The 26783-nt window shown below is 42.6% G+C and overlaps 1 protein-coding gene across 1 annotated transcript in view; it reads left to right on the top strand.

Annotated features, from left to right (window-relative positions):
* Window positions 1–26783, top strand: part of GRIN2B (glutamate ionotropic receptor NMDA type subunit 2B) — a 482648-nt gene that overhangs the window by 129384 nt on the left and 326481 nt on the right. The window contains exon 4 of the mRNA XM_043441483.1: window positions 13460–13888. Coding sequence (XP_043297418.1) covers window positions 13478–13888 — 411 coding nt within the window. The 5' untranslated portion in view covers window positions 13460–13477. The remainder of the gene's footprint in view (window positions 1–13459; window positions 13889–26783) is intronic.

Below are 26783 nucleotides of genomic sequence, written 5' to 3'. Positions count from 1 at the left end.
AAGATGTCGGCAATGCACAGAAACCACAAGAGGTGGTATAGTGTCCTGAACTAGAAGCGATTTCGTGAAGTTAGCACCACTTTTAGTCCTGAAGGAGGAAGTGGTGGAGGGATTTCTGGAATCTGGAGGGGGAATTGGGTGGAGAGTCATGTGGAGAAGGATGTTTCACGAACTCCATGACCTTCAGTCAAGTGATACAGCCAACCCACAGGAATGGAGGCACAGAAGGGAAACAGCCCCATCTTGGCTTTCTTATTCCCTTTCCTTTTGTCTGTGCTGTCTGTTGGGTCAAACCCAACCAAACACCAGGGGACTAGGATGTCCATTGATGTGCTCCAAGCAGGACTGCCTCCCAGGGCTCAGAGAAGAGTAGAGAGTTGAACTTGAGGGAGAAATGGAAGACAGAGGGATTCACAGAATTTTAAAGCTGGAAGAGACTTTGAGAACAACCAGTCCATTTCTCCTACTTCACAAATAAAGAACTAGAGTCACAGAGAGGCTGAGCCCGAGTCTTTCCGAGTCTCCTGGCTCATTCATAGCAGGATTGTAAGAGGGCCTGGGGGTTCCTAATCCTCAGTTCTGCGTTCCTTCTATTATGTGTTCTTTTCATACAGTTAAGTGGACAGGGAGAGGAGGAGGGGTGAGTGAAATTAGAGAGGAATGTTTCTCCTGAGTAGGTGCTCAGTTCCACATATAAGGTTAGAGAGAAATTTAAGTGAGCTCAGATTCAGTTATGATTGGTTGCATGGTTAACAAATATGAATATCGATGGCAAAAATAGAGACGGCATTATATATCAAGAAACATATGACTGCATCCGAAGTTGGCCTGAGAACCAGCCTGCTCAGATGGTGTGGCTTTTGTCCCCTGTTGATTCTGGCTTTGCCACCATGCTCTCTTTGGGATCTTTTATGGCCTCAGGGTCTTGTTTTAAACCTTTGAGTGAAGGCTGAATCATGTTTGGGTACCATGCTTCAGCAGCAGCAGCAGCATCTTACAACTCAGAGACAAGGGAAAGAGGGCTAATTTGTAAACATATTGTACATCGCCAGGATAGGCATTGATTTGTGCACACAGTGGTGGTTTAATCGCTAAGTTGTGTCCAACTCTTGCGACCCCATGGACTGTAGCCTGCCAGACTCCTCTGTTCATGAAATTCTCCAGGCAAGAATACTGGAGTGGGTTGCTATTTCCTTCTCCACGGATCTTCCCAACCCAGGAATTGAACCCAGGTCTCCTGAATTATAGACAGGTTCTTTGCCAACTGAGCCACAAGGGAACCCCTACGCACATAGGTACACGTGCAAATGAACACTCAGGTACATAGTCAATTATCAGCTAACAACACTGACCTAAGAATGACCCTGCAGAGTATCAAGAATTTGGAAATGGTATTGGTGTTTATGGGAAATATTCCCCTCATATGTCAGTAACCCTTGGGAGTTAAGGACCTAAACCTTCCTTTATGTGTCAGATGGAGAGAGTCAACTTATTATTGCCTTTCTTAGGTACTTATTCACTGTTTCATTACGTAATGCCATCAAGATTTATTATATACCAGACACTCCGCTAAGTACTGGAGATAGGTAAGGAAGACACATGTAATCCTTGACTCCACTTCATTAGGGTTTTCTAGAAAAGCTATTTTATTAGCCAAATTAGTGAGAATCGGGTTCCCCTTTCCTATATTCTACGTAGGGAGAATCACTATTAGTAAGTGAAGATCTGGTGATTAGTAAGTGAAGATATGTTGAGATGGTTGGATGGCATCACCAACTCAATGGACATGAGTTTGAGCAAACTCTGGGAGATAGTGAAGGATGGGGAAGGGGAAGCCTGGCGTGCTGCAGTTCATGGGGTTGCAGAGAGTTGGGCATGACTTGGCAGCTGAACAACAACAACAAAGTGAAGATATGGGTTCCAAAGATAATAAGTGACTGTTTTTATGTAGTTGAAGTTAGCACATTACTTGCCCCAAATTTGGTGGCTGTTTTGTGGCCACCAAAACAGAGATGGGGAGTGGGTTCTGCTGCTGGTTGGTTCTAGGGTTTAAAATCTGATTTAAATACTGTTTATATTGGATATCAGGTGGTTACTTATAGACTAACTTTTAAAAACAAGCTATGTCTAAGATTAGTAGAAATTGTACTAAAGCTGGAGAGAGGGGTGTGAAGGAAGCAGTCTTTGACTTCTAAGTAATTCAAGGCAAAACAAGTTCCTTATCTGTCTCTGAACAGAGTATTTTCATATTCAGTAAATAAATATCAGGTACCTGTTATTTGGGAGCTTCTCTGACGGCTCAACAGTAAAGAATCTACCTGCAATGCAGTCGCGACAGGAGCCATGAGTTCGATCTCTGGATGAGGATGTGGCAACCCCCTTGAGCATTCTTGCCTGGAGAATTCCATGGACAGAGGAGCCTGGCAGGTTGTAGTCCACAGGGTCACAGAGTCAAACATGACTAAAGCGACTTAGCACAGTGTAGCACCTGTTATTTGGGGCTTCCTTGGTGGCTCAGATGGTAAAGAATTCTGCAATGCAAGAAACCCAGGTTTGATCCCTGGGTCAGGAAGATCCCCTGGAGAAGGGACTAGCTATCCACTCCAGTCTTCTTGCCTGGAGAATTCCATAGACAGAGGAGCCAGGCATCCCTGACTCAGTGGACATGAGTTTGAGCACACTCTGGGAGATAGTGAAGGACAGAGAAGCCTGGCGTGCTGCAGTCCATGGGGTTGCACGGCATCGGACATGACTTAGTGACTGAACAACAACAACACCTGCTGTTTGCTGGGTTTAATTTTCCAGTAAATTGTTTATTATTCACAACAACTCTGTAAGGTGAAGTTAAGCATCTCCATTTTATTGGGTTGGCCAAAAAATATTTGTTCGAGTTCTCATGAAATAGGGTATGAAAATCCTGAATGAACTTTTTGGCCAACCCAATACAATCAAGAAAATGAGGTCCAGGTAATTGAAATTATTGCCTCCTCTGCACCTAAGGAGGAGTAAGTGTCAAAGCCAAGTGTCAGTTCTACATCTTTGACATCTAGTTCCTTGCTTTCTCCTCTGTATCATAATTTCCTTCTAACTAATATTTTATTCTCTGCAGTTGTAATATATTGTTTTCATTACTGTTTCCTGCTTTCTGTTGGTGAAGGAAATGACAACCCATTTCAGTACTCTTGCGTAGGAAATCCCATGGACAGCAGAGCGTGGTGGACTGCAGTCCATGGGGTTGCAAAAGAGTGGGACCAGCAAGCACGCTTACCTGTTAGTAATTAGTTTGTTAGTCTCTTGGTCTCCCAGGTGGATTAGGTGGCCTCATGGAGCACCGGGTATGCTCTTTGCTAACTCGTCACATTGTACTGTGGTTTATATTTATTTATTTGTCTTGGACACTGAACTAAAGGCTCTTTTGTAGACTGTATTCCATCCCATGTTGGGTCCCATCTCCTAGCGCGTTCTTTGGCACATGGAAAGTGAAATGAAAGTTGCTCAGTCTTGCCTGGCTGTTTGCAATCCCGTGGACTATACAGTCCATGGAATTCTCCAGGCCAGAATACTGGAGTGGGTAGCTGTTCCCTTCTCCAGGGGATCTTCCTAACCCAGGGATTGAACCCAGGTCTCCCACATTGCAGGAGGATTCTTTACCAACTGAGCCACCAGGGAAACCCATGGAAGGCATTTAATAAACATTTGTCAGATGAGTGAATCTTCACAGTTATCCTGTGAAAGCTGTTACTATCTCGAGTTTTACAGATGAGACAGCTGAGGGTCAGAGAGGTAAAGAAACTGATCTCAGATCACATAGCAAATTGAGAGTAAATGAAAAGTGTGTTCTTAACTCCAGAGTTTTGCTCTCTTTGCCACAACACAGCACAGTTATCATTGGTATTGCAAAAGAGCTTGGTAGAAGGTTGCAGTAGCTTGGGATATACTTAGGCAGTAGAGTGATCATAAGGGACACTTGGAAATGGCCCTTCTTAACACCCCATTTTTAAGTCTGTTTTAGCATAGGCTGTTTTCTTTAGCTCAGAATACCAGTGTTTTCTGGGTGAATGCATAAAGTTCTCGTGGTCCTTGCCCCATTCCTGGTTCACTGTTATCTTCCCAATGTCTTACTTTGACCTCCTTTCCCACAGATATTTTTCCTGCTACCCTGTTCCCATGATTGTTGTTCTTATCATCCATCACCCATTTTTACTGCTCATCACCCCTCTTAATAATCAGTGACAAGTCAATAATTTTTATTAACACTTGAAAATGCTGTTTTGCTGTTAAACCAATACATGCAATTGCCCTAATCTGCTGCCAAATGGTAATAATCAGAATCAGGTTTCAAAAGGTTTGGATTTCACCAAGGCTGCCCACACTGTCCTTGGAGGCATATAAATTAATTATAATTAAGAACTGTGTGTGGATGTTACAAGAGAAATTTTGAACAATTTTGGTGTCTGTTCTTGCAGAATATTAAAGAGAAAAAAACCTATGACTGGCTGTTGCTGGTGAGAGTATCGATCATCATCTATGATTATCATCTATGTTTGTATTACAAATTCTTATGAAAATGCACACCTGAAAAGTGACTTATAATCCTTTATTAGTTGCCTGTTCAACTCTTATGTCAAGAACTTGGGTGACAGAAGTGATACTTCTGCTTTGAGCATACAGAAGGAAAAAACAGGATTTATCTACTAAAGTATTGCAGAACAAGGTGGTAGGTTGTATTAATAGAAGAAGGCTGAGGTGGTATGTCTGCTTAGATTGAGTAAGAACAAGAAGGCTCTTCGGTGACAGAAGTCCTAGGAAAACAAATTTCCCTGCCGAGGAATTCATGCCAAACTGGCCCTTTCCAGTGTGGGGACCACCTTCTCATAGGGTCTTGGGGACTGGTGGTCTTTGGAAGGACATCCTTTCCTGCGTTTTGTAGGAGGACTTGATGGAGCCATCTACTCCATAGTTTCGTAGTTTAGATAAACTTTACCTGTATCATTTTCCTCTCTCCCATCAATCCGGCTCTTCCCTGATCGAGTCCTTTCCCAGAAGTGATTTAACTAAGGCTCTCTTTTCTTTGATTTTTATATTTACATCATTGGTTGTGGGTATGGTATGTTGAAATGGATTTGAGATTAGCTCTGCACAGAAGTGTTTTTAGATTAGCTAAATACCCCAGCAGGACCATTAAACTGTTGTTACCACGTCGGTCACTACATTAAAATTGGGTTCGGCATGTTTATAGGGTGTACAGGTAGACTTTTATTTTGTCGTTCATTTCATAGGCACAGTCTCAGCCCCCCAAACTCCAGACTACCAGGCTTTCTTTGTTCCTTTTGAACAAAGAGCAGGGGCAAGGGAACTCAGAAGCTCCAAGAGTTTGGATGATAATGACAGTATGAAAAGGATCAAGATGACAATAGAGAGAGAAGTTGTAGGTTCTGAGTACACTAAAATTAAAAGCGTGTGCATGCTCAGTCACCCAGTCGTGTCCGACTCTTTGCAACCCTGTGAACTATAGCCCACTAGGCTCCTCTGTCCATGGGATTATCCAGGCCAGAATACTGGAGTGGGTTGCCATTTGCTTCTCCAGGGGATCTTCCCGACCCAGGAATTGAACTCGTGTCTCCAGCTTGGCGGGCAGATTCTTTACCCCTGCACCACCTTTTATATGTTATTACTACAGATTGAGATGAAACTTAGATATGTTTAGCAGATCTTGAATGCATCTGGAGGATTGAAATTGGGTTTCCAAATGCCCTGAATATGTAGATGGCATTTGACTTCAGAATGGCACTGGGTAGTAGACGCGTGACATCAGTTATACTTTTTGCTTCAGATGATTGGTGAACACATTTGCCTAAGCTATTATTCTGACTCAAAAGCACCTCTTTGGTTCAACATTTGCTCTGCTCCTACAAATTTGAATTTAGGAAGTATAACTTAAAACCCAAAATTGACTTGGAATATAAACATTTAAAAAATGTTCTTAATAAAATTTAAAAAAAAATTTTGGATCTGTTCTGCAGTGTTAAGTTAATCATACTTCTCTGTTTATGGCACACTTTCATTATTGGTTCAGATAAGAATGTCTTGCTTAGTTAATTTGTTCTCTATGTACCTTTATTCTTGTGTATATCTCTTAGAATAAGATAATAAAATTCCTTTAAAAATCCTGCTGTTATTTTGATAGGAATTGCCTTGAAGTTATGGATTAATTTGAAAGAAAATAGAACTCTCTAAATATTATGTTATCCCCTCTGTGAATGTGGTGTATGATTGCATTGTTCAGAACTTCTTTCATATCCTTTAATAAGAGTTTCAGCTTTTCTCTGCAGAGGTCTTGTGCATTTTTTGTTAATTCCTAAATAATTTATAGTTGTTTTTGCTGTTATGACTGTTAACATTTTCTGGTTGGTTAAAAGAGCTATTGGTGTTTTCTCCGAATAGTGTTTATCTAGCAATCTCATTCTCCCCATGTTAATAGTTTTAAAATTCTGTTGGATTTTCTGCCCAGATAACCATATTATCTTATACTGCTATTTTTCTCTATCTTTTCTAGTCTTAAAACTTCTGTTTTCTTGACTTATTTACCAGGATGCTCAATAAACAATGATAGCACTAACCTTGCCTTTTTCTCATTGTAAAAAAAAAAATTTGTTTAAGAGATTTTGGAGGAGTAGGATGGGGAGGTAGGAGAGAGGCTCAAGAGGAAGTGGATATATGTGTACTTACAGCTGATTCATGTTGTGAAACCAACACAGCAGCATAAAGCAATTATCTTCCAATTGAGGAGAAGGGAAAGGCTACTCCAGTATTCTGGCCTGGAAAATTCCATGGACTGTATAGTCCTTGGGGCCACAAAGAGTCGGACACAACTGAGCAACTTTCACTTTCACTTTTTTCCCCCAATTAAAAATAAATTTTAAAAAAGTTTTGGGTATATACTCTACAGGTAGACTGATGATCTCCTTTATTTCCTGTCATCAAAAAGTTAAGAAAATATTCTAACATGTATTCATAAATAGGTGTTGCCCTTAATCAAATGTCTTCATTTTTTGAGATATTAATTTAAATGTCTCCTTTGGTCCATTAATGTGGTAATTATTTTTGATTTATATTCTGACATTAAACCATCCCTGCATTCCTTGTGTAAACCACACTTGAATATTATTATTACTATTATTAAATATATTATTTGTTTTGTTAGCTAATATTTTGTTTAGGATTTTTTTGCCTTTATGTTCATAAGTGAAAGAGACCTATGATAATCTTTTCTTGTACTATAATTATCTGGATTTATATTTAAACTTTTCTTCTTTCTCTTTTTGTTCAACTTGTATGAACAAGGCTCATTTCTTTCATATGTACCTATTTTATTTCCTTTTGTTTTGGCAAAGGTGGGGTGAGTGTATTTGGTGGATTTGGATTGGGGACCTTTGATAACCATTTTATTTTCTTTAGTGATTATTATTATATTCAAATTTCCTACATTGTTTTGAACATCTTTTTGCTTTTTAAAATTAGATTTTATGCATTAACTTTAAAAGCAGCTAGCTTTCATAATATTCTTTTGTTATCTTAAAATGTTTATTGTATATATTGCTATTGATTCTTTTTCAGTTTCATTTGCATTTTCTCTTCCGCTTCTCTGATCTTGTCAGAATTTTGTCTAATGTAGTGTTTAAAGGATCAGCTTATGGTTTTGTTTTTTCCTTGCTTTCTATCTTATTGATTCCTTTCTTATCTTTTCTTATTCAGTTCCTTCTTGGGGTTGACTCTGTTCATTGTTCAATAAGGGAAATTTTAATTATAATTAATTATATTTTATTTTCTTAAAAATGAATTTAAAGGTATAGATTTCTCTCTAAACTGTTTCAGTTATGCTCTAGAAATTTTGATATTTATTATTTTCATTGTCATTCTAGTCAAAGGATTTTTCATTTCTGTTATGATTTCCTCCATAACCTTAGTGTTATTTATTATTGTTTTTAAAAAGTTTTGGATGTGGGACTTCCTTGGTAGTCCAGTGGCTAAGACTCCGTGCTTCCAATGCAGTGGACCCAGGTGCCACAACTAAGACCCAGTGCAGCCAAATAAATAAATTAAAAAAAAATTTTGGATGTGTGATATCTTTAGCTACCTTTAAAATTTTATTTGTAAATTTAATCACATTATAGAAACTGCCAGTCATTCATATTAATTCTTTGGAATATACTGAGGCACGTTTGTACAGTTAATATTTTTCATGTGCTTAAAAATATATATTCTTTGTTGTATATATATTGCTAGATACCTGAAATAGTTCAAGCTGATTACTTATTCTTTGGATTGTTTTGGTTTGGTGTTTATTTTTTTGATCGTTTGTCTTATTTACATTTCTCTGTTGAATGTGTCTGTTATCCTTAGTGTAATTTTAGTTGCTGCTTTATACATGTTATACCTTTATTTTTAGATTCATATATATTCATGATGATGGTATCTTCTTGGACCTAGTATGTGACATCTCTCATTGTCACTTTTGATATTTTCATCTTCAATTTTATTTTGTCTTGATATTAAAATTTTGATGGACATTCTCACAGCCCTCCATAAAGGTTATACTTGTTTATATTTCACTTGACTTATACTGTGTGAGACTGCTTTCCCCCTGCCTTCTCCTGTGTAACAGATTTTAAGGCCTGTGCATCTTAGCTTTCTGTCTTTGTTGGTATCTCAGTAAACTGGACCTGATGCATGGTTCTGGCACTTTTAATCTTCAATTTATTCACTGTCTGTCATATTCTAATCACAGTCGCCTTAATTGGGTCACTCCGAACACTGTCCTGACTGCATTAAGGATGGTACTTGGAGAATTTGACTTAATCATTTATTAAATCACATTTTATCCTTCCTGTTGGGGTTGCCCTAGGACTCAGTTCTCTCTGAGGACAGGATTGATCCAGCTTCTCACTCAAGTATGTCTTCCCTTGGAGTCCACTGTGGGCAAAGTGTAGACTGGCTCTTGTTAGAGTTACCCGGCTCCGCTCATAGACATCAACGCAAGCTGCCGCGGTCTTCTGCTTGCTGTAAATCTAAGGGCCACTCACCTCGAGCCACAAGGAGGTGGAGGACCGGGAGGTGAACAGCTAACCCTCTAATCCTGCTGCTTTGCTGTTTGTGCTTGTGAACCCTCGTGTCTGAGTTGACAGCATCATTTGAGGGGATGCTGAGCTTCACTGATCCCCATTACTGTCCCTGGCCCGAATGACACTTGAATTCTGCTACACTTGACTGGTAAGCTGTCTGGGGAGTGTGCTGCTACCCTCAAGCCAGTAAGTGACATCGTCTTCAGAGAGTTAGAACATCAGGGAACTCGTATCTCCTACCACCCCTCCTGTCCCCACTGGGAGGCTCCTCTTAGCTTTCCGCTCAGGTTCTGCCAGCCATCTCACCCCCCACTTTCCATATGCTGACCTGGTGCTTTCATAAATAGCCAGGTTCCTTGAACAACTTCTACAGAAGCTGAAAGGTAACATCCTTTGCATCTATAGAGCATTTTATATTCTTCAAAGCACTTCCAGCTGCATATGACCATTTGATCCTCACCAAAAACTCTTTCAGGTATTTAGGTTAGGTATATTATCCAAATTTCACATGTGAGGAAATAGAGACAGTGATGAGGACTTGCCCATCCTCAGGTACTTAATTAATGTGGAACTGGTATGAGAACACAGCTTGTTTTGGTTAGTGAATTTGTTTATTTATTCATTAATTTACACACATACTGAGAGGCAGCAGGATGGAAAGAGCAAAGGTTTTGGAGACAAACTTTGGTTTGAAACTTGATGCCATCCCTTATTAGCTGTGTGATCCTGTTCGTGTACTTGACCCCTTTCTCAGAAGCGCAGTTTCCTGATTTGTGCATGTGCCATGTGCTCAATTGTGTCCGATTCTTTGTGACCCCATGACTGTAGCCCACCGGGTCCCTCTGTCCATGGAATTTTCCAGCAGGAATACTAGAGCTGGTTGCCTTTTCCTTCTCCAGGGGATCTTTCCCACCCAGGGATTGAACCCACATCTCCTGTGTCTCCTGCATTGCAGATGGATTCTTTACCTACTGAACCATCGGGGAAGCTAATGTAGGGGAAAATTATATAATTTTTATATGTGATTTAATAATCCATGAAAATTACCTGGCAATTATAGTGCCTGGCATAGGGTAGATTATAGGTAAAGTGTTACTGTAAATATATAATATGTAAAATAGGTTACTAATACAGGTAAAAAATGGCCAAATATTGATAGTTTCATAATGGTAGGAACTCAGTGGTTCAGTCCTTTCTTGTTGTATCCAAGGCCCTGCTAGGCCCCAGGAACTGCAAAAAAAGGTGAGGTTTTCTCGTGCGTCTCTGTCTTCTTCTAGACTGTGGTCCTGGAGGTTAGAACCTGCCTCCATTGCCTCCCTGACGACGGGAACAATGTTTGCTAGGGAGGAGGGGCCTAATAACTGTTTACTGAACTGAAAAGGTTCGTGCCCGCCAGGAGATGACCAAGCAGTGAAGATAGGCAGATGCATCATCACATAACCCTAATGCACCGTAATAGGTATTTAGATAGACACGCATAGGCCATGGCAAGAGCCCAAGAGACAGGATGCTCAGTTCTCCTGGGGGAGGGGGAGTGCAGTACAGAGGAGGGGGCTGCCGCTTCATAAAGCAGGTTCCTGAAGACTGACCATGATCTGTGGGTGGAAGGGAGAAAAACCAATTTGCTTATCTTGGACTACAAGCTTTCTCTCCCCCAACCCCCTTCTAATGTGTGAAATTGAGTTTGTATTCACGGCACTTCTTTGTTTGTCTCGCAGTCCCTCTGTTACTGGTATCTTCCATAATGTATTGCTTTGTAAGTGCTTTGCTAGATCCTGAGTATAAAAGAGACGCTCAGTAAAACCAGAGTCTATTCTTCGAGTGTCACCAGTCACCATCGCATAACAAAGTGTAATATATTGTGTGAGAAGAAATAGAGGAATGTAAGAGGTGTCTTTAAGAGAGCAAATAAAACATCAGAATGGGAGAGGGAAGTGCATTAAAGTTAATAAACTGTCATGACAGAGTGGACCACTTTTCAGTGTGAAAGGATCTGATGTAGTGACTGATGATGGTAGGATTAGAACCCCACTGGAATGAAGTTAGTTGCTACTTTTGCCAACTTCTAAATCTTTTGGTTCTCCTTGAGAGTCAGTCCTTGAAATGTAACAGATGTGATGCCAATAGCTCTTTGAGATGCTAAACCCATCTGTCTTCTTTTGAGAATTCGGTGCTGCTGGACTCTAAGTAGTGCTGCTTGGCTGGGAGCTCGGGGATGGAGAATTCAGGCCTCGGCTGCCCTGCCCTGCTGGGGACAGTTCAGCACACCGTTTGCCAGGGCCTCGTCGTCATTCCCTGTTTCCACAGTGACATAGCCAAGGAAGCCATCAGGAGCAAACTTTGCTCAGATGTGTACCACTGAGCCGCTCATCTTATTCGCGCGTGCGAGAGACAAGGCCATCGATACAAGGCACCTTCTTGGCAGTGTGGGAGGATGACCACGACAGCCAGGGTTCCAGAATGTTTTCTGCCAAGACCTGGGTTGGATTTTGTGCTTCTTCAGCCACAAAATGTCCCCAGCATCTTAGCCCCAAATCATTAATGCTCTTTGCAGCCAGTCTGCTCTGCCTGAATACTGCCTTATCTTTCTTTGCTCAACACCCTCATCATTATTGTTTTCTTTTTGTTAGCTAGACTCTCAAAGCTTTTAGATTCTTAATATCTTACTTCTCCTCCCCCCACTCCAAAGAAGCAGGAGATATGAAGCAGCATTTTCATCCTTGATTACACATCTCTCTCTTTGGAGAAGAATGAAAACCCTAGTTTTGGTTTGGGGTGCATTTTGTAGACTGTTTCCTTGGAGTATACAGATGCTATGTGTATGTATTGGCATGCTGTTGTAATATTATTGACCTTGACAATATCACATAAGTGTTTTGAGCTTCAGATTCTCCATTTGAAAAGTGGGGATAAAAGTTTATTGGGTTTCTAGGAAGACCAATGGAGAAGGCAGTGGCACCCCACTCCAGTACTCTTGCCTGGAAAATCCCATGGACGGAGGAGCCTGGTGGGCTGCAGTCCATGGGGTCGCTAAGAGTCGGACACGACTGAGCGACTTCACTTTCACTTTTCACTTTCATGCATTGCAGAAGGAAATGGCAACCCACTGCAGTGTTCTTGCCTGGAGAATCCCAGGGATGGGGGAGCCTGGTGGGCTGCTGTCTATGGGGTCACACAGAGTTGGACACGACTGAAGCGACTTAGCAGCAAAAGAGATTGCATGGGAAGACATGCTTAATAAGGTGCCTAGCACATCATGGATGCATAACAAATGATTATACGTCTCTGCGGAGAGCTGCACCCTCGTCTGGTGCCGAGTTTAATATTTAGGGGTATATGTGAAAGTAAAAAGGTAGGAGCGCGTTGTAAAAGGTAAAAGGTGATGAATCGTATGCAGACATGAAGTCGGTCATTTCAGGAAGGAGACTCTACCAGTAATTTAATAGCATTTGTCAAAATCACCATACTTCAATGCATAATCAAATGGGAATAAAACTATCCTCATAATAACTGATGATGTAAGAGGCAGTGTGATGTAAACTGGCCTGAAAGCTGGAAGATCTGGGTTGTTCATTTCACTTAATTGGTTCACGGTCTTGGACTTCTTAGGCTTTGCTTCAACATCCATAAAATGGTGATAATAATGTTTTTCTTATTTTCCCCCTGCTGGGTTATTGTAAGGATCAAAGGAGATGTTTTTTAAAAGTACTGCCCATGTATGGGTTGTTTTTCATTTAGTAATAAGAGCCAGATGGGTTGCTGAAGAATCTGCAGGCTCTTTTCCTCTTTGGGGTGAATACGAAGTACAGGTAGCAAGGATGGGGGCTTCAGTGTTTGCAGCTTCCTATATCTGGCTGCTCCAGGTCATGTTTTGTTGGTAGCCTCTGCTGAGCCCATTTTGCTGCTAATTTGCTGCCTGGCCTTTGCCATCCTTTGGCCTCAAGAGCCATTAAAGGATGGGTTGTGACTGGGGTACCAGGGATCTCACAACAGTTAGACCCCTTTTTGGAGAATCCTATGTTGGTGTACTTGGCATGATTGCCTGGACCACTTGCATCCTCTTTCCATGGCTTGTCGCTGCCTGTCTGCTGATGATGGCTAGAGCAATAGCATCTCTTACTGTCTTGCTCAAGGATTTCTGATGCTTTGGGAAAGTTTTTTTTTTTTCCCCTCTTACTCTGCTGCTCAAACATGAGAGATAAGAAACCAAGCTAGAAGATAAAAGTTGGGTTTGAGGATCAGGAAAAGGAGATAAGTTCCTTGACTTGGAGTATCCAGCCTCTCCCCAGACAGTGTGGGTTTTAATTTAACCTCTGTGTGTGTGTGTGTGTTTCCAGGGAGTCGACGAGTTGAAGATGAAGCCCAGAGCGGAGTGCTGTTCCCCCAAGTTCTGGTTGGTGCTGGCTGTCCTGGCCGTGTCCGGCAGCAGAGCTCGTTCTCAGAAGAGCCCACCCAGCATCGGCATTGCTGTCATCCTCGTGGGCACTTCAGACGAGGTGGCCATCAAGGACGCCCACGAGAAAGATGATTTCCACCATCTCTCCGTGGTGCCCCGCGTGGAGCTGGTGGCCATGAACGAGACGGACCCAAAGAGCATCATAACCCGCATCTGCGATCTCATGTCCGACCGGAAGATCCAGGGGGTGGTGTTTGCTGACGACACGGACCAGGAAGCCATTGCCCAGATCCTTGACTTCATTTCAGCCCAGACTCTCACCCCCATCCTGGGCATCCACGGGGGCTCCTCGATGATAATGGCGGACAAGGTAAAAGGGGGTCGTGGTGAGAAGAGCCTGAGGGCTGTGTATGAGAACTAAATGATCCATTTGTTTACATGCCAAATCTGGTTATGAAAGATGGAGGGTAACCAGAATGCACTGGGTGAGGGGATGGTCCAGGAACTAGTCTAACTGGAGATTAAAGTGAGGGCAAGGTGCTTGTGTCTAGCAGCTCCTTCTGTTTTGAACAGCTTGTGTGTCCATTTGTTTGTAAATGAATTTACCGAAATGGCTAAGAGATGTTGAAGCTGGTAGCTCGGTGATTTATTTTTTTCAAATACATGAATGAATAGCTCCTTCCAAACTTTAAAAAAGGTGTGCTCTATTCTTCCTTGATAATATCCTTTCTTTCCCCATACCAGTTTCTGGAATCTAAAAAGCAGAATCCCTTGAGGCAGGTAATTTATCTCCTTGGAGATACAGAAGTACTTCTTGCTAAGGTGTCCAGGCTCAACACACATCGATCTGCCCATGTGAATGGATTTTAATCCATAGAACCAGTCACATCTGTGTTTTTCCCCAGGCTGAGCTTTGAAAGGTGGTGGTTCTTAACCTTGTCTGCACCTTGGAATTTCCTAAGAGCTTTCTGCACAACCAGTGCCTGAGTCCTACGCCTAGAGGTTCTGGGGCACAGTCTGGGCTTCAGGAATTTTAAAAGCTCCCCAGGTCATTCTAGTGTGCAGTTAAGGCTGGGAACCACTGCCGTAAGGCCACAAATAAATTGTAGTCTCTGCTGCATTAATATTAGATTAATTGTCACATGATAAAGTAATTATCCTCTGACACTGATGCTTCCCCTCTAACTGCAGAAAAAGTGTTTTGTCTGTAGTTATGTTTTGTTTTTAGATTTTTCGCTTAGTTATTTTTCCTTGCTTTATACAATGGTTACTGCTTATTGCTTAAGTACAGTTATTTTCACATACATAGTGTCTTTGCAGTCATTCACATCATATCATTCATATCTTAGTCATTCATATCATCTTAGAATGATTCATTTCACAGATATGGTATTTGTTTTGTATCACTTTAGGTTTCTTAAAGTGTTTCTACTTCTGCATTGTCATTTTATACTTCTTAACATCATTTTCAAAACTGCCTTCAGTTTTGTACTTAAAAGACATCTTGTGGGGTTAATGATGTTTGCAAACGCCTCAAAACCTAGCGCAGACACCGTAAGCCCGCAACTTGGCAAGTGGAGAACCATCAGGGCGCAGGGCTTAACAGAGTGAAATAACCTTGCATGATCCCTATCGCCATCTGTTGGCAGCAGGCGGAGACGACTCATGTCTGTTTAGGAGCTTCCTTTATTCAGTCTAGGAAAGGTCAAGTGGAAAGTACTAACTGGAGGAACTTCAGTACCATATGAGAAAGATATTGTCCCATTCGCATGGATAAAGGCACAGGTAAGGATGTTAGGAAACCACTTCCACAAAGAGCCCATGTTAAGGGAAGTGGAATAAACTTGAACAGAATGGAAATTATAGACTGACTATAGCAAAAAGTTGCTTCCCTCATAGCTCAGTTGGTAAAGAATCTGCCTGCCATGCAGGAGACCCCAGTTGGATTCCTGGGTTGGGAAGATCCGCTGGAGAAGGGATAGGCTACCCACTCCAGTATTCTTGGGCTTCCTTTGTGGCCCAACTGATAAAGAATCCGGCTGTGATGTGGGGGACTTGTGTTCAGTCCCTGGGTTGGGAAGATCCCCTGGAGAAGGGAAAGGCTACCCAGTTCAGTGTTCTGGCCTGGAGAGTTCCATGGACTGTATAGTCCATGGGGTTGCAAAGAGGCGAACATGACTGAGTGACTTTCACTTTCACATAGCAAAAACTTCCCTAGTAGCTCAGCTGGTAAAGAATCCATGCAGGAGACCTGGGTTCGATTCCTGGATTGGGAAGATCCCCTGGAGAAGGGAATGGCAGCCCATACCAGTACTCTTGCCTGGAGAATTCCATGGACAGTGGAGCATGGTGGGCTCAGAGAGGTGGACACAACTGAGTGACTAACACTATACTATACTATAGCAAGAACTAGGGCTTCCCAGATGGTACTAGTGGTAAATAATCTGCTTGCCAATGCAGGAGACATAAGAGACGTGGGTTCAATCCCTAGGCTGGAAAGATGCCTGGATAAGGGCATGGCAATCCACTCTAGTAGTGTTGCCTGGAGAATCCTATGGACAGTGGAACCTGGTGGGCTCAGAGAGTTGGACACAACTGAATGACTAACACTATACTATACTATAGCAAGAACTAGGGCTTCCCAGATGGTCCTAGTGGTAAAGAATCTGCCTGCCAATGCAGGAGACGTAAGAGATGTGGGTTCAATCCCTGGGTTGGTAAGATGCCCTGGATGAGGGCATGGCAATCCACTCCAGTATTCTTGCCTGGAGAATCCCATGGACAGAGGAGCCTGGTGAGCTATATAGTCCGTAGGGTTGCAAAGAGTTGCATACAACTGAAGTGACTTTGTCATACATAATCACACATAGCAAAACTCACTGAGTTTTTACTTCAGGAAGATTTTGTTTGGTCCTTAGTAGATTATATTTTAGCAGTGGTATTTTGAGGGCACAATATGCATGAAAAGAATGCCAAGATGGATGAGACAAATTTTTGAGTTATAAATAAGTGCAAAGTTACTGTGAGAGCAAGACAGGTGAAAATGATTGATTGATTTAGCATCTCTGGGCTTTGGTGCAACCTATATTGTTTCAGGCTCACCCCTCCCCAGTATAAAAGGTTGTTGGCTAAACTGGTTGATTGTGTCTCTTTGTTGTAGTTACTTGTTATGTCTTTTACAAATGCATAATAGTAACAGTGTAATAATTTGAAGAATGGTGCAGGTGGTGTGGAGAGATTGGCCTCTTTTGTTCGTTGATGTATCCGAGGTGCTTTGAGTGTCTACCATGTGCTGGGCACATATTGCTTTGCCTGCATTATCTTATTTAACACTCTCAACAGCCCAGTGAGCTAAGTGGTATTATTCATTTCCATTTAGCAGATGAGAAAACAGGCTCAGAAAGGTTGAATAACCTCCCAAATGATGCTGCTAGTAAGTGACATCCAGGACTTTAACATTGGGGGCTGGCTCCATAGGCCATGTGTTTGATGACCTCTCAAGAGAATTCAGAGGCTGGCTAAGGTTTCACATACCATGATATTCTTTACTTCTTCCTCTGTTACCTAATGGTGGCAGATATCATCTGACGACAGGGGATCTATTGCTTGATTCGTTGTGGTAATATTGGAGTCTGACTAGAGGAGAGGATTAATGAGATATGAAATAGTGGAAGCTTAGGAGTAGCATAATTCCGTAGGGGGCTCATAGGCTACCAGCTCCAGGGGTAAAAACGCAAGATGGAAGCCAGTGAGGAGGCCTCTTCTGGGTCGTTGTAATGAGAATTCCCCTCTGATCTCAGCCCCCATACCCTCCCCCCACACCACAGCCACACCTCAAGATCCCATCTTACCTTTTTTCTCTCTTCATCAAAAAAAGGAGGTAGGTAATGACTTTAAGGCGGCTGCTGCTGCTGCTAAGTTGCTTTAGTTGTGCCCGACTCTGTGCGACCCCATAGATGGCAGCCTACCAGGCTCCTCCGTCCCTGGGATTCTCCAGGCAAGAACACTGGAGTGGGCTGCCATTTCCTTCTCCAATGCATGCATGCATGCTAAGTCGCTTCAGTCATGTCCGACTCTGTGCGACCCCATGGACAGCAGCCCACCAGGCTCCTCTGTCCACGGAATTCTCTAGGCAAGAGTACTGGAGTGGGTTGCCATTTCCTTCTCCAGATTTTTAGGCACTTTCCTCAAAATAGCCTACATAATATCTAGCTGACTTTGGACCTGAAAAGAAGTTTCTGAAAGGCAGGTATAAAGAAGAAAAAGGAGAAAGAAGCAAGCAGGAAGTCCTGGTGCCACAGAAGTGGGAGGGTTGAAGGTTCAGTCCCGGGGGTGAGAAGCCCCGATGGGCAGGGGGTGACTGCAGCGGCAGGCGTGGGGAGGGGCCCAAGGACCACCAGGACCCCAAGGGCAGCAACGCTGAGATTGTGGGCAGCTGTGAAAGAGGGGTGTTCATAGGCTGAAGAGGTTGACTGGAAGGCAAATGAAAAGAGGCCCCCAGATCTCTAAGAAATAAGCTTTGGGGACAAGTTTCAAAAATAAAATAACCTCAAATTCTGAGGCCAGCTTTTTTTTTTTTTTTTTTTTGATAGAAGTGTATTTTTGGTACCATGACCATATTTTATCAACATAGAATGGGGACATGGAGTTTGACAACACTGAATCAACTATGGGGGCAATAGGATAACACATTTGAAAGTGAAACTAATGCAGAAAAATCTAAAAAATACAGCTTTACTGTGTGTAAGGAGTAGTCTTGAAGGTGCAGTTGCCACCTGAAGGATGGTGACTAAGCCTTCTCTTTTGCTTTCTTCTTCTAAGAGATAGGAAATTGCCACTGTTTTGACTCAGTTTTTTGTTTGTTTGAAATAAAGCTCACTTATTATGTGTGTTTGTGGGAGATTGCTTTACAGGGATGAAATTCCCGATGCAGGGAGTCTGTGATGGAAGAAAGATAGCACATGGATTTATAAAGACTTTTTGGCACAAGTAGGGAGATGTGAGTTCAGCATCTGGTCAGCTCACTTTTTTGCATATGCTAATTAATCACAAATATTAATTAGTGCTGTACTTCCCCATTGAGGAAATGCTCTTGTACTGTGGCAGAAAGAAGCATGGGAGCTGGCGGAGCAGAGGTCTTCTAAGTTCAGAATTCAGAGTCAAAGCAGTTTTAACAATCGCTTGCTAGGCATGAGGATCTGGCCAACTTACCAACCACTTACTCTAAACCCTGGTTTTCTTGTCTGTATCATGGGGATTATAATGTATTCCATTACAGGGTTGTTGAAGATTAAATGAGGTCATACAGAGCAGGTTCTTCACTAAGTGTCTAGCAAAGCATTCAGTAGGCTAAGCTGAGGGCATATGGAGCAGGTTGAAGAAAGGGAGATGGCTTCATGATACAGGAGGAGAATTGATTAGAATCATAGCCAATTACAGAGACATTGCTGAACTGCAGACGGAGGCAGGTCAGGTGAAAACATGGGAATGGGCTCTGAGGTGTGGTGGGAGCTTCAGTCTCAGCCCACCAGGGAGGCTGAGACTCATCAGTGATATAGCCCCCCCAGGGCCAGCCAAAAAGGGGCACGTGCATTTAACGGAAAACTCTAACAAGGAAAGAACTGCTAGGTGCTTGTTGCAAGAGACTGTTTAGAATAGTAGCAGAACCCATTTAAAAATGTATGAGGTGATTTTTGGCAGTTCCCCACCTGAGTATAAAGTGTCTGTTTTATTTTGCCTTTGTTATAATTGCTTTTATTCTCCCTGAGATGCTGGATTTAGGATGCCCATCTGAATCCAAATAATGAACTGAAGCTAGACATAAACTTTCATTTCTTTCCAGGAGGTTTCTCTGCTGATTTGCTGAACTCTTTCTTGGGTTTTCAGATTTTAGCTCAGAGAAGTTAAGTAACTAGTCCAAGATATCACAGCTTATGAGCAATGGGACTGGGACTCAGATCCCAGAAGTACCTATTTTGAAGCCTGTGCTTCCTATTTATACAATTCCGCCCAACAGAGCTCTGCACTAAGAATTGTAAGTCGTGAGTTGTTTCAGCCTCCACTCTTACGAGCTTTGGGAATTGAGACAAACAAATTGCTTTAGCTTTATGATACTCACGGATACTCCATGATACTTCTGTTTTATAAGATTTAAATTTTGTTTTCTGCCTTACGCACTTTACAACATTTTGAAGATAAAATGAAATAAAATAGTTGGGAAAGTGCTGGGCAAACAGGTACTTTAAGTGAAGGAATTAGTGGCACTAGGGAATGACAGTCATTGACAGTTACTTTGTCACTATCATTAGGACCAATGAAAGAGCTTGGGAAGGTTGTAGGAAGGAACCCAGGGAGTGAGACTTGCAGTAGGATCAGGCAGAAGAATAGAAGATCCAAGCTCTAATGCTGCAAGAATGGAAGAGAGCAGGTGTGCCTCTGAGTAAAGGGTCAGGGTCTGAAAATAGATGCATTGATCAGATATAGAACAGTAGCTAGATGTGTGTCATGCTTCTTACCTTGTTCCTCCCTGAAGGACAGGTGAAAATATTCTTACTCTGGCTTCTGTTGCTGTGATTCCTTCATTTCTAAATTTCTTGGCTGAGAATTCATACTTTGACTAGCACTCTAATTTTCTGTGCAGAGAGCCACACTTTGGAATCCAGCTGGGGTGAGAAAGATGGCCCTTATTCTCCTTTGTCCCTGTCTCCTCCTCTCTATACTCCTTCCTTCTCCCCCTACCTAATGGAAATAGGTTTGGAGGGAGTTGAGCCAGTGGTGGTGTGTGACCCTGAAAATCAGTGGTCCCCAATCTTTTTGGCACAAGGGACAATTTTCCATGGAATCAGGGGCTGGGGCGGGGGATGGTTTAAGGATGATTCAAGTGCATTACTTTATTGTGCACTTTATTTCTATTATTATTACATCAGCTGCACCTTAGATCACCAGGTGTTAGACCCCAGAAGGTTGGAGACCCCTGCTGTAAATAGTCTTAACTGCTCCCATCTGCTGTTTAGGTTTCCCTCTCCAACAGAATCTTGAAAGGAAGATGGCCATGCTGTTCATAGCCCACTTCATGCTTCTTCCCTATGTTTCAGTGACTTTGAGGTTTTACCCTGCTGCTTAGTTGTTTGTGATACGGTATTTCCTGGGACAGCATTGGGTATTTCTTGCTCTTTCTTCAAGAGCAAATGGTGGTGTTAGAACACTCTTGGGGGATGAGCAAAATTAAGACATAGAGGTGGGAGGAACAAGATGGTAATGAAGCTGATACCATCAGATGCCAACTTTGTGCCAGGCATGATGTTAATGAGTATGCTATTTCTTAAGTAATCCTATGAAATACATAGTATTATTTCATTTGACAGGGAAAAGAAATCAGAGAGAGTTTATGTATTGTGGCCAAAGTCACATAGCTAGAAAAATTGTGGAACTGGAAGTTTTAACTTTTTTGGTTGAGTTTAAAACTCCCAGTCCATGCACTGAGGAAGTCAGGGCTCATCTCTGGGGTTCTCTTGACATTTTGATCATGGAAATGAGGAGGCTGCTCTAGCTTTAGGTATCTCACTCATACCCAAAAGCAGGGACAGGCAGAGGTGGCTAGTAAATCAGGAAAAGTCTTCCCCATATCCTGGATCTCACGACCCCATGTCTTATCACATGGCCACCCTGTGGGGGTTGCAGGCTCACTGAAAGAGTGGAAAGGGGACAAGTGTTGGGGCCAGCTTTGAGGCTCATCTGCAGTATCTCTCAAAGGAAGTTAAGTGATCACCTGGGAATACAACCAGTATTTGTGTAACTCTAAGGCTCAGCATCTCTCATCTGCCATTTCTCCTGCTTCATACCAAACGACTTTTGTGCCCTTGGTCTAGTCATGTGTCCTCCAGAACTTGGGCCTTGACTTGTCAACTATGTCCCATTTCCCTTTAATTATCCACTTCTTCCTCCTTGCTGGAATCTGCCACCTAGCTTAGTGGTGTGCATGTGCCCGTTACCAGTGCTTAGAACCCAGAGGCCAGGCATGCTGTATCTTGTGGTACATAGGACAGTACCCGCCAGTCAAGAATAGTCTTGCCCAAAATGTCGATTTTGCCCTCATTGAACCTGTCCAGATCACTCTCATATCAATAAGTAAACAAACCTGAAAGCTTTCCTTGACCCCAGTTTTTCCTCCCTTGCTCTTTCTTTTCATAGTTAAATTCCTTACATACTCATTTGAAATTGCTGTTTTCACTTCCTCATCTTTCCCTTTATCCAAAATGCCAAATCCAAATGGGCTTTTCAAGTCGCCGGTGACCTTCTGCGGCACTGAACACCGTTGACCCTTTTAGTGCTGTTACAAGCATGATGACAAGAGTCGTTAGATTTGTCACAGATTTGGTGACAGCAGGAATGAGGCTGAGTGGGACTGAAGCATGGTTAGGTCGCAGAAGGGGAAATGTCTGGGAAGCAGCTGGATTTGGGACTGGAGGTTAAAGAGAGTGGTTTGGGCTGGAAATTAAGAGATGAGCCTTGTTAGCAAGGAGAGGGTCGTTGAAAGTAGGAGGGTGGAGGAGAGGCTCAGAACCAACAAGGGGACTAGGAGGGAAGTGTGTCCAGAATAGAACCCCCATCTGAGGGATGGTCAGAGGAGGGGGAGATGGGAAAGAGCTAAAAAAACTTCCTAGATAAGAACAGGGACAAGGGGAAAGAGAGGCTTACATATAAAGTAGCAGGGAGCAATTGACCAATCTGGGAATCAACCTGGCCCCTCCGCTCCCATTAGGACAGTTCTGCCAACAAACAGTAAAGAAGCCTTACTTTTGGTTACTATGGAGGGAAGGATGAGGGGAAGGGATAGTTAGGGAGCTTGGGATCGACATGTACATGCTGCTTTTTAAAATGGATAACCAATAACATCCTAGCACAGGAAACTCTGCTCAATATGTGGCACCCTGGATGGGAGGGGAGTTTGCGCGGGGAGGATGTGTGAGTGCTTAGCTGTGTCCGACTCTGCCGCCCCATGGACTATAGCTCACCTGGCTCCTCTATCTATGGAATTTTCTGGGCAAGAATACTGGAGTGGGTTGCTATTTCCTCCTCCAGGGGATGTTCCCGACTCAGGGATTGAACCCGAGTCTCTTGCATCTCCTGCATTGACAGGCAGATTCTTTACTGCTAGTGCCAAGACACTCAGCATTTGAGAGGAGAATGGATACGTGTATATGTATGGCCGAGTCCCTCTGCTGTCCATCTGAAACTGTCACAACATTGCTGATTGACCATCCTCCAACATAAAATAAAAGTTTAAATAAATAAATAAAGCCTTGTTGTGGGTCCTCTGCCCTCTGAGCACTCCTGCCCTATTCCTCTCACCACATGGCAGATTACCTGCATGATTCTTTAGGAACTCAAATCCGACAGTGACAACTTTCACTGAAAACTTTCCCCTGGCTTCGCACAGCTGAGACTAGGACACCTTCTGGGATGTGGTCCCAGGCCACTCCTCCAGGGTTTCCTCTTCACCTCCCGGCCCTCCCGTGTCATGAAGAGACACGGAGTTAGTCACCGCTCCTTGGACTGGTCCTTGATGGTTTACATCTCTGGCCTGGTGCCTCCTCTTCTCCTCCGAATAACCTCCTCCTCGTCCACCCTGAAGAACCTATTCACTTTCCAAGAGAAATTATGGCATGTCTGTGCGCCCTTTTCTGACTCTGATCATCACAGAATTTCTTATTTCTTTTTATTTTTTTGTGCTTCACCTGTGCCCTATTTAAGGGCTTTTATGATAATCTATCTTGTTCCCTTATCTGTCTCATTTGCTGTACAATGGGCCCACTGTGGTGCAGGCCAGGCTTTACTAACTTTGTGTTCCCAGCACATGCCACATGTCTGGTGCATAGTCGTAGCCAACTTAGAAGAAAAGCTATGGCAAACCTAGACAGCGTATTAAAAAGCAGAGATACTGCTTTGCCAACAAAGGTCTGTAGAATCAAAGCTATGGTTTTTCCAGTAGTCATGTACAGATGTGAGAGTTGGACCATGCAGAAGACTGAGTTCCCAAAGAATTGATGCTTTCAAATTGTGGTACGGAGAAGACTCTTGAGAGTCCCTTGGACAGCAAAGAGATTCAACCAGTCAATCCTAAAGGAAATCAGCTTTGAATATTCATTGGAAGGACTGATGCTGAAGCTGAAGCTCTAATATTTTGGCCACATGATGCAAAGAGCTGACTTATTGGAAAAGTTCTGATGCTGGGAAAGATTTAGGGCAGGAGGAGAAGGGGGTGACAGAGGATGAGATGGTTAGATAACATCACTCTCTGTCAGATATGACTTAGTGACTGAATAACAACAGCCAACTGTCATTACACGATTAGCAGTTATAAAAATGGACACTCTCTATACAGACTCCAGTGGATTGAATGGTGGCCCCCAAAGATAGATCTGTGTGCTAACTCCTGGACCCTGTGAATGTGACCTCATTTGAAGAAAGGATCTTTAACGGATGTAAATTAGGTTCTTATGATGAGATCATCTTGGATTAGCCAGACAGGCCCTAAGTCCAGTGACACATGTCCTTCTAGGAGATGGAAGACGAGAAGGTGTGGTATGGAGTCTGGAGGTATTTAGCCACAAGCCAAGCAAACCACCAGAAGCTGGAAGAGGCCAGGGAACATTCTCCCTTGGATCCAATGCTGTTTTTAAAATGGATCATCAACAAAGACCTGATGTAGAGCACAGGGACCTCTACTTAGCCTGAATGGGAGGGAAGTTTGGGTGACAGTGGATACATGTATATGTATGGCTGAGTCCCTTCACTCAGGAGGGACTTAATAATAACAACATTATTAATTGGGTATACCTCAATACAAAATAAAGAGTTGTTTTTTTTTTTTAAGAAGTAACATGATCCCGCTGACAGTTCATTTTAGGCTCTGGCCTCTGGAACCATGAGAAAAAAATTTTCTGTTGTTTTAAGCTGCCAAGTGTGTGATGCATTTCTTAGGGCAGCCCTAGGAATCTGGTAACACCAACATCTCAGTGAAGAGGGGTGCCCTGGAGTCTCGTTGCCTGGATGTTTCCTGGCTCCACCATTTACTGTGTGACCCTCGGCAAGTAACTTGACTTCTCTGAATCTTGGATTCCTCGTCTATAAAATGGTGGTAAATATAGACCCTGTTTCTTAAGGTTATTAGGTAAAGCCATTAAAAAGCACTTAGAAAAGGCCTGATAAATAGCAGGAATCAGTAAGAGTGGGTCTGTGAGAGGTTTTCAGTAAGTCTACATTGAATACATGAATGAGTGAGTATAGTGATGTGAATATAAATGCAAGCCATCCACGATAGGATCAGAACTCACCAAGCTCCGTGGTAACTGGCTCATATATTCTGGATTACTGGGACCTGGGGCAGTGCTGAGAGGTGAGGTGATACAGTTAGGCAGCTCTTCTTTGATGGAGCTTCAGGGCAGTGAGGCTCATTTTTAGCATCCTTTTCTGTCCTCCTCTCTCCTTGGGTTTGGTTTTGCTTCTTTGTTTTGTGTGCATTCACATGTGTGTGCACACGAGCATGTGTGTGTGTTTTCCACTGTGGTTGGTTGCCTGTATCTTTCTCTTCTCAGCGCTCAGGATAGAGCATCTCACCTAGGCTCCCCTCTTCATCCAGTGTCCTGCTTTCAGATTTTTCTTTTTCTCTCCCCTGAAATAAAAATTGTTGTCTCTTTCCACTTTATTCTCTTTCATTTCATACTTTTCATCCATCCTCATCACAATTGTAATGAATCACCATCGTTTTTTATTAGCTGCCTGTCTTGCTTGACTACAGGCTTCATGAGGACAGGGACTACGTCATTTTCCTTTCCGTATCTGCAGATCCTAACATATAACCTGGTACAGGCTAAGTCCTTAATATACACTTATTTACATGTGTGGGTGGATTCATTATTTCAGTGCAGCAGCTGTCAGTAGCAATTAAAAATATTTTAAATCCAAATGAAAATGGATGCTAGGATTCATCTCTGGTTACTGGCAAGTTACCTTCCTTATCTCTGTCCAGGCTGCTGTCTCTCATCCTTCCATTCTTCACACCTGCCAGATGCCAGCAGTCAATATCTTGGCACTCACATCCACTTAATCTCCATCAGTCATGGCAAGAGGACAGTCTCAGATCAGGGAGCATTCTGGGGTGGCAGAGCAAAGCTTTTATCATGCAAAGCAGATGGGTGCCGATGATTATCTTGACTTTATTAGCCTCTTTCAAAGGGAGATGCAGAAAAAAACAAACATTTTCAAAAAGTTTTGAAAGATAAATGTATGCAATGCCTGCGACATGCAAATCAGCCAGGTAACATCAAGGAAATTTAATCAGTGCAATTAAGTTTCCAATGGTAGAAGGAAGGGATTTTGAAACTTGCTTTAGCAAACAACAGCCTTTCTCCTTGATTTATTCATTCATTCCAAAAATATTTATTAAGTGTCTTCTGGGTGTCAGGAACTGTTCAAGGTCTTAAAGATATAGTCCATAAGAGAGGTCTTGTCCTCATGGTACATTAAGTGACAATAAACAAACACATAAATGGAGCAGTGTTATTTCAGGCAGTGGCGAATGTTTTCATGAAAATAGCAGAAAGGGATGTTGTAGGCTGTTTTAGGGTTGTCAGGAAAGGTCTCTGAGGAGGTGGCACTGGAGATTTGTATGAGGAGAAGAGTGGATAACACGAGAATCTGAGTCTTAGCAGAAAGATGGGTACCTTTAATTCATTCTAAAATGTGTAAGAAGGGAGCAATATAACTTGACTTAGCATCTTTTCAGATGGAAGCAGTGGAGTGTGGTGGACGGGACATATACCCTGGTGCATTTTGAGCCCTGGCTCCATCTTTCAGAAGCTGAGTGACCTCTCCCTTGCTGTGCGACTTCTGTGATCTGTTTCTTCTCACCTCTGTGATGGGGTTAATATGCATCAACTTCAAAGAGCTATTATGAAAGAAAAGAAAATAACCTTTCCAGGACTCATTACTCTGTTAGGAACACTCCTGGTTTTAATAAGTTGATGCTATTATCATTTTGGTATGATTGAATACAAATTCCTCTGGAATTGGACATCCTTTACTCTTGATATACGTACCAGTGATGCGGTTTTGTTGTTTTTATAAAATTTGTTTACTGACTTGGGAACACAGTAGCTCTGCAATGGAAGAAGTTAGCAACATTGAGATTGGCTTTCCTCTCCCGAAGTAGTTTCCTATCCTTTTGAGTTCATAGAGTTCCCAGTGGCCAGTGGCCAGTTCCT

Source organism: Cervus canadensis, chromosome 21 (genome assembly GCF_019320065.1).
Source record: "Cervus canadensis isolate Bull #8, Minnesota chromosome 21, ASM1932006v1, whole genome shotgun sequence".
Lineage (NCBI taxonomy): Eukaryota > Metazoa > Chordata > Mammalia > Artiodactyla > Cervidae > Cervus > Cervus canadensis.
This window is presented reverse-complemented; position numbering and strand designations above follow the sequence as displayed.